This window comes from Hibiscus syriacus, unplaced genomic scaffold (assembly GCF_006381635.1).
Source record: "Hibiscus syriacus cultivar Baekdansim isolate YM2019G1 unplaced genomic scaffold, ASM638163v2 tig00000773_pilon, whole genome shotgun sequence".
NCBI classification, from domain to species: domain Eukaryota; kingdom Viridiplantae; phylum Streptophyta; class Magnoliopsida; order Malvales; family Malvaceae; genus Hibiscus; species Hibiscus syriacus.
In genome coordinates this window covers 1027314-1036415 of record NW_024061823.1, presented here as the reverse complement: position 1 = coordinate 1036415, position 9102 = coordinate 1027314, and the positions used below count along the sequence as shown (strand labels likewise).

Sequence of the window (9102 nt, the reverse complement as noted above, 5' to 3'; positions counted from 1 at the left end):
CTTTTTTGTCTTCAAAGACTTTTTATGTTACTATAATACTGACTTTATAAGTCATGTAAATTTCAAATTGTAGGACAGAGAGCACATTGGTATTGCTAGCAAACGACAATAAAAGTGTACTCATAGTTGGATCGAAGAGCTTTGCTGGTGTAGCTCATGACGAGGTATTCTGTTTTTAATTATGATTATTCACATAGTGATTTTAAGTTGGTAGCACATAATGGACATTTTTCATATTTTTTATTATTTTTTGTAAGTATTAATTTATATTCTACATTGTAGGATATTACGTCAGGCAATAGAGTTGGACAACTAAAGCTCTTCAAAATGACATATATAAAAAAAATATAGTTCTCATATGGTTCCTAAAACTGCAAAAGTTATGGTATATTTATTGGACATAAAATTTGAGTTATATTATACGTATATTTATAGAATAACATTTTTATTTTAAATAATGTTAAAATTCGTTCTACTTTCTTAATTGATTATTAAGAAAAATTGATTGATAAAAGGGTGGAATATGAAACTACAGCTTCATCTCATGGTTCTATTAGTATAGACGAGATTGAAAATCAAGTTATTGCTGAAGTTTTCGATCCTGGAAGATATGATCGAGTTCGGTGTCAGGGATCATTCGTTACCCCCAACCAAATATTTTGGATCTAGCTCGTTTCAGTTCATGTCATCACACAGTTAGTCTTTCCAATCAGAAGTTAATCTATTAAAACAATAGTTGAGTCAAGTGGATGAGAAACTTGCTCAAATGAAAGCTGAAGCTGAAAGAAGAGAAGTTGAGATAGAAGCGAAAGAAGCATAGAGAGAGAGAAGCGAGAGAAACATAGATAAAAGTAATATTTTAGAAAATATATGAAGAACTTCAAAATCAACTTGAAGCTATGAAGCAGCAGAATCAAGCGCGAAATTTACCATCGTAGGTAATTTCTAGGTTAATGCTTTGTTTATTCTATTGAACAATGTTGAACTACATTACATTACACTTGGATGTTTGTAAACTTTGATTTATTCCTGTCTTTAACTATTTTTACTAAATTCAATTCATAATTAAATTTTAAAGTTATTGGATATTGTTACAAGTTAAATTTAGATAATATAGAGTAGGAAAAAATATTTGAAAAATCAGTTTCTATTAGTGACATTTTAGGATGAAAAACTCCACTAATGGAGTACATACTTAGCGGTGTTTGTGTGGACCAACACCACTATATACATAATTATTTGCGTCTAAATAACCAACCTTTTGCGATCTTTGTATCCCAAAAACGTTGCTACATATCATGACATTTAACGACGTTTGAGATACAAACTAGACTTTTTGCGATATTTGTTAACTTAAAACGTAGCTAATAGTTGTGGCATTTGTTTTAGCGGCGCTTCTTGTGGCATAGTTTTTTGGGTCGGAAGGATTTTTAACGACTCTTTGAAACGTGACTTGTTCTGCTGTAGTGACACAAATGATCACTTAGTCCTATATTTTTTAGATCACCTTAATCCACAATGTTTTAAATTTTTGTCAAAACAAAACATGTTGGATGAAAATCATTAGTTGACTAACAGTCAACATATATTACTATCGTGACATTTTCACATATGTTCAATTGTTGGTGCGGTGTGTGCGGCGTCACCTAGAGTTGAACTTTTTTCTACTGTGATGGAGAATTCCTTACTCGACATTGATGATCCAATGGTATGGTGATGAACGATGGTCTCGAAGAAGAGATTGTAGCAGTTGCTAAGCTAGCAAAGAGGTGCTTGAATCTTAATGGAAAGAGAAGACCCACAATGAAAGAAGCTGCTAAGGAGTTTGAGCGGATTAGATCCTCTGAAGAAGCTAATGTCATTGAACAAACTACAGATGAAGATTCTGATATAGAGGACAACATAATCGAACTTTCTACCACTACATATTCAGTGTCCGATTCAGTCTGGTTAGTTTCAAAAGGTACTTGTTGTGCGTTTTCTTTTGAACTTCACGCGTTTAGTTAAGCTTAAGGTGCGTAGTTAATAATTGGTTAGAGAAGACAGACAATTTGCAGTTTGTAGAGAGAAAGTTTAACATTATGCTCTCATTGATTTGGAGCAAATTTACATCACACCGACAAGGAAAACGTCAAAGATAAATCCTAGGACAGTCTCTAAGTTCACTTTCCGGGGACAAAGTTGGTGGCGTAAGACCAGGCGTTGTTGTTGACTGGGTCGGCAAGGTGGTCAGCCAAGTTCTCGAGTGGTCCTTTTCCGGTGACGATGGCTTGGACGAAGAATCCAAACATGGAGAACATGGCCAATCTGCCGTTCTTGATCTCCTTGACCTTGAGCTCGGCGAATGCCTCTGGGTCATCAGCAAGACCCAGTGGGTCAAAGCTGCCACCTGGGTACAACGGGTCAGTCACCTCACCCAGAGGACCACCGGCAATGCGGTAACCTTCGACAGCTCCCATCAAGATAACTTGGCATGCCCATATGGCCAAGATGCTCTGGGCGTGGATCAAGCTTGGGTTTCCCAAGTAGTCAAGTCCTCCCTCGCTGAAGATCTGAGAACCGGCCTTGAACCAGACGGCTTCGCCGAACTTGACTCCGTTCCTGGCCAGAAGCTCAGGGAAAACACATCCGAGAGCTCCCAGCATGGCCCATCTGCAGTGGATGACTTCGAGTTCACGGTTCTTAGCAAAGGTCTCAGGGTCGGCGGAAAGTCCAGCAGTGTCCCAACCATAGTCACCTGGAAACTCTCCGGTCAAGTAGGATGGAGGGTCACCGGAGAGTGGACCCAAGTACAAAACTCTGTCGGGACCGTACCACGGGCTTCCAGAAGCTGCAGGCTTGGTGGCGCCTTTCCTCATGGAAACACGGCCATTGCCCTGGATTTCAGGGGCGGAAGGATACAGCTTGACAGCCTTTCCGGCGAATGAAGGAGAAGAGAGAGCCATGGTTGTCGCTGCCATTGTACTATTGAAAGTGATAAGCAGTGAAAGATGAAGAGATGGTAGTTTTGCTTGGACGGGTGGGGTATTAATATTGTTGTCCAAGGAAAGGGGTCCTTATCTTAGGAGATCGATATCCCAATTCCCATTGGTTTACAACATTTCGGAAGTCAGATTTTTTAATGTCTACTTGGCTGCATTTGCCCCACTTATCAAACCGTTGGATAATTTGGGTGAAGCCATTGTGATCAACAATCCGCAGCAATTTAAGTGTTCCTTATTGCTCCAATCATATTAGGCCACTTGTGGATATATCGGATAGCCCCATATCTGCTTGGAACAGACACACAGTACATCACAATCTGTTCTACTTAGCAAATGCAATAGTTTGCATTGCTTGCTCAGGAATTCTTGCAGGACAGCCATGTATTAATTTTATGGAAATGCATTTTCAATCAAAACTTGTTCCCACATCATATCTCAACAAATGAATTTCTCTCCTAAATGTTCTAGAGTAGGGTTATATCAATACTGATATAATTTTTTAGGCTAAATGATTGAAACAGTTTGGGTTCATTCAACGTGAGAATGGCCTTTACTACAAGAGAAATCATATTGGAATGAGGTTTTCCTTCTTGGGTGAATGTTATCACACTAAAACTTCGTTTTCATTAGAAACATCTATCTTTCAAGCCATTTCTATTGTGACTTGCACGATTTTGATTCATTTACATAAAACTCTGAAGCTAGTTGTATTGAATCTGTAAAAAAAATCCAAATCAAGAGTGTTTACGTGTACTTGTGAAATTTATGGGGTTGAAGATATTTCTTTCAATCTTGTTTGTACGAGTATATATATCTCCCAACACCAAATAATACGACAACTGGCCTCTGATAGCAGTTTTCATTGATAATGTGATTTACATCGAGAATGACGAATTTATCTTCAAATAAATCTTGGGATATCTTATGAAAATCTTAGGAGTCGTCAAATATTTAGTGTAAATGAAGTATAGTAATTTCAAAAAGATTTGAACAGTTATCTTTGAGAAATCTAGATCACAAGCGTCATTTTACTCACCAAAATAAAGTAAATCTCTTCGAAAATAAAATAAATAAATGGAAAATAGAACAGTGGAAGAGGGTCAATCCACAGGAAAATTTGAAATCTCTGATTCAAAAGTACTCTAATTTTAATCCCATAAGCTGTTGTAAAAGCAAATAAAAATAAAAGGGATTGACGTGATTGAGATGAAATGAATGAAAGCAAACTAAAGACTAAGTAACTCAAATAAAATGAAAGGAAACAGTAAATGAAAATAAGTTGAGAAAGATCAATGAAAAAGATCGCCTTGAGCTATCTTTGTTTCAATTCCATTGATCATTGAAATTGATTTTTGCTCCAGGATTAATGTCGGTTATAGTCTACAAGGTCCAACCCATTGTAACTTGCCCTTCTCTCATGTAATTGATTTTCCCAAATCTATCTTCGAAAGATGATTCTTGAGTAGATTAACCACATCTATTGACATTAAAACATTCATATTAAAATCTAGAAAGGCCCGACTCGGATATTGTCTCATCGAGAATCAATTCCGATCTTGTTTTCCCTTAGCGGATCACCTCTAAGCATGTTCACAGGAAGTCAAAGTGTCACAGGCCGATCCTTCCTCCCAACAATACTTTCAAACAATATTCAGACCAACGTCGATTTTTTTGATTAAAAAATCTTAAAAATTTGTAAGTAAGGTCGATTGCCAAACTAATAAACCAAAAAATCAAGAATGTATCTCGATAGTAATTAAGTGTTGTTCAATTCTCACGTATGAAATTGATTCATTACTAGCTCTTGGCACGAGGAAATTAGTTAAGCATGATATTGATCATCATACTTAGCATGGATTTGTAAAATAAAATAACTTGAAAATGAAAAGAAAATTTAATTAAAATAAAAATGCTGAAAAATAAACAAAGTAAAAACAACATATGTTCAAGCCTTTACCCATGAAGGGTATTTATAGGCTCCATAAATCTAGAAATAACAAAATAAAATTCAAGATAATCTAAATAAAAATTCAAGTGTTTTCAAGAAATTGAAATCCTAAAATCTCTATCCAAAATCGTGCTGACTGGATATGCTTCCAGAACCTTTCAGTATCTTCTGTAATTTTGCCACATCAGCCCCACGTCGTGTCCATAGTCCCAGCCACGATCAGAAAAATAAAAAAAGTGTAAAATACATCCTTTTGCTACCAATTCCAGTAAGCTAATCACTGCACATAAAAATAAAAAAAATCAACCCAATTCAGTAATGAAAAATTCTTAAAGCATGTGAATTATCAAATAAAAAGTGTCAATCTCAAGCACTCAACAAATTCCCCCTCACTTGTCTCAAAATGCATCCAAGCCACAAGTTCTAGATTTCCATCATTCAATTTGACACTCTCAAGCAAGCAAAAGAGCATAAAAATAAGGACATTCATGCTCAAGTCTCAAAATCTCACAAAATGGGCTAAATAATCAAGCTAGGCAAAGAATTCAATTAACAAAATCAAGACATATGGCAAAAGGTCCTTAAATTAGTATTCTACTCATGCAATTAGTCTATCAAGCATGCTAAAAGTCAAGTATTCATATGAGCTTAAACGATCACAAGATGTTAAAGGCAAGCAACGAAAATGGTTCATTTCAATTACACATTCAACCAATTCAACCAAACATGCCATGAGACAAGTAAGACAAGCAAGACCAAATTTAATTCAACCTTTACCCCCTTACTTCATTGTATTCTCCCAATACGAAATAAATCAAAATTAAAGCATAAAGAGAAGAGTAAAGGAAACTCCCCATTATCAATGGTGACCGTAGCCACGGCCATGGTCGCGGCTAGGGCGAAGGTATGAGAGAATTTCTGTGATGTTCTCCTCAAGGGCATGAAACGTTCAAAAAAATTGGGCACTTGTTCTTGCGCATTCGAATGAGGTGAAGATGGAGAGCGAGGTGCTGCATTCTGACGAGTGAAGACCCGTTCGGTCCGTGGCATCATAACTCCCGATGGAACAATGTAAGGAGCTGACAAACAAGCTCATAGAGTCCAAACAACGCTCATATAATCCATCCATATAAAATGCATAAGTTTAATTAAAAATATCGAAATTAGCTATACGAGAGACTAAATGAGAAATATATGGACCAATTATAAAAGGTTGGTTGGATTGAATGACGATATAAAATTGCTTGGCGAACCAAAAATCGAGATTTATTTTTCTTCCGGTGAACATACACTAAAGGAAAAATAACTCAGTCTTACTTAAAATATCGGAGGAGTCATTCTGTCACGAGAAATTGTGCGCTAAAAAGCGATGGATGTAACGCAGAGCTAGGTTGTGGAGGTGAATTGCCTTCGTCGAGCGTGGGTTAAAAGGTTGAGTGCCAAAATCGGTAAGCATGGAGTACACCATATCCGCAACAAAATCATGTGGAATCTCAAATAAAGCGGTTAAATAATCTAGACTCGAGACGTTTGTCTCGAATCCCATAGCAAGATTAAAATCAGAGATAGACATATCAAATTGATTTCTGCCAAAACAGAAGGACACTACACTAGGAGACTCGACATTGATGAACTGAGCATGCGAAAATATGAAAGTGATTTATTTGTGAGTAAAGTGTCCGTCCAATAGTAGCAAAATAAGTAAAAAGAACATCCTAAATGTGCAAATTTTGAAGAGATTGCATTGGAATATACTTACATACTCGGAAAGGGTGGTGACAGATATCTTGAAAATGAACGATATGTTCATTTTCGAAGTGAATGAACCCCTTTAAGTTCTCCTCGGATGACACATCGTAGGTGTGGCCTTGCATATTGCGTTTTGAGTGTTCGGATGCCGGTGGTGGACTACTCGAAGACGATGGAACTGCGTTTTGTAACATCCTCAATACCGGGTTAGTGACCAAATTGTAAAATTTTAGAATTTGGTGATTAAAGTAGATTAGTTAAATAGTTTAATGATTTATTTGGAAATATTTCCTGAAAGTTGTTAGTAATTATCAAAGGAATTAAAGGGCAAAATGGTCATTTGACAAGAAAGATATTTTTCCCCTTTATATAAATGAATCACGTGGGGGGGAAGAGAGTTATCTTCTTCCTCTTGCTTTCTTCTTCTTCTCGTGTGCCAAGCTAGAGCAAAGGTGAGTTTTCTATTTTGTTTATTATTTGTTAATTTAAAGTTTGGGTTTTGATCATTAGATGATAACTAAGCTTAAGTTATCTTAAAATCAAAAGGTAAAGGAGTTAGAGAAGATTAAAGATTTGGAGATCTTGAGTGAAATCTTGAAATAGAGTTGATAAGTTGAATTTGAAGTTAAATTTAACTTGTCATCAACTTAATTAAGAAGTATTAAGTGTTAGAATTGGATTTGAAACACGTTGAAAATTGGGTATGATTCTTAAAGTTTATAAAGAGGAGAAGATTTTGAGGTTTAAGATGAGATAAATAAATATAAATTGGTTTAAGTATGTATATGTGAGTTAGGAATATGAAAGGGAATGAAACATGAAGTATTGAAGGTGGAAATTCGAAATGGTGAATTTTCGTGCTTGAATAGTAAATTATGGGGGAAAATTCAGAATACAATGAAGGTACCGATACCCCTAAAGGAAAAATGGAATTTTGGTTTATTAAACTAGCTTAAGTTATTAACATCAAGTTATAAGGTTTATGCTTCTGATAATCATCTCGGAAATTATGTTTATGTAGATATTAAGCCTAAACAAGTTCCAGAACAATCAAGAATTATCAAACAAGTTCCGAAATTTTAATTATACTTATGATATTGAACAAACATTGGCTTGCGACGAGCCTGTGACGGAGTTATTATGGTAAGAAGTGACTCCTAAAATGTTAAATGATTTGTGATTTTTATGTGTCATGACCTACATGATTAAGTGATATGAGATTGAACAAACATTGGCTTGCGACGAGCCTGTGACGGAGTTATTATATGCATCATTATATATGAGCTATGTCTGACATGAGATAAGTGATATGAGATTAAGTGAATGAACATAGATGATATATATATGATGATATAATAATAAGACATGAATCAAATGATATGAGTTATATGGGAAATATATGTGAACAAGATATTATATATATGTTTATGTGAAACTATGCAAAGTGATGCGAGCTATGTGACAAACGAATATGAAATCATATGAAAAGTGACATGAATTACATGAAAGTAAACTACGTGAATACATGCACTTGTGATACATGTGATATGATATGAGATATACGGTTACACATATATGTGGTATGTGACAGAAGAGAAAGAACAAGTGATATGAAATGTATAAATGATAATGCCCATGTTATATGATATGAGAGCTAGTGGTATAGTTGGCATGCCAAGAGTCGAGGGTTTACCTATTTCTTTTGGGGCATATGGACAATTATAGTTTACCTATGTTCTTCGGAACATATGGACAGTTACATAGGTCCTTCGGGACAAATTTCATATGCCACTCAGTGGGACTTATACGATCTGTGGTGACAGCAATAGTGCACAACCTCAATGTACTCGAATACCTTGAGTTCTCAATAATGTACATGGACCTATAAAAGATACCAAAAGTATTTATAAGATTTATATGTGATACTGTGTGTATTCCTAAGTGAAAAGTATTTGTTATATGAGATTGTAAATCGTTTATGCATTAGTGTGATTTAGAGTTTATATTATATGCTGATATGGTATAAAAAGAAATTAATGATGATAAAATGAGAAATGATAAACATGTTAATGATGTTATGTTACATGATATGTGCATGTATGTATATGTTACAAAGAAGAATATATGTTTTGGTATGATAAAGTATTATCAAATGTTCATGCATTGTAGAAGTTACAGTTAGCATATAATTATGTTTTATATGCCTCACTAAGTCATTGACTTAGCATGTGATTGTTTCACACGTAGGTTTGGAAAGTGAAAAAAAAGTAAAGAGGAACAAGACAGGTCAGTTCTCCTTACCAAAGATCAGATCAGAAGTGTAGTTGAATTATATGTATTTTGTTACATAGAATTTAGTTGGCATATAATATAAAAGATTTGAATCCGATATGCTCTGATCGAGTTTTGTAATGTTTTAAA

At 35.2% G+C, this 9102-nt stretch overlaps 1 protein-coding gene across 1 annotated transcript; it reads right to left on the bottom strand.

Moving 5' to 3' along the window:
• Nucleotides 1-2062: 2062 nt before the first annotated feature.
• LOC120218175 (chlorophyll a-b binding protein of LHCII type 1-like) lies at nucleotides 2063-3006 on the bottom strand. The gene has a single exon (XM_039215146.1). The coding sequence runs from the start codon at nucleotides 2958-2960 to the stop codon at nucleotides 2163-2165; it is 798 nt and encodes a 265-aa protein (XP_039071077.1). The 5' UTR covers nucleotides 2961-3006; the 3' UTR covers nucleotides 2063-2162.
• Between the last annotated feature and the right edge of the window lie 6096 nt (nucleotides 3007-9102).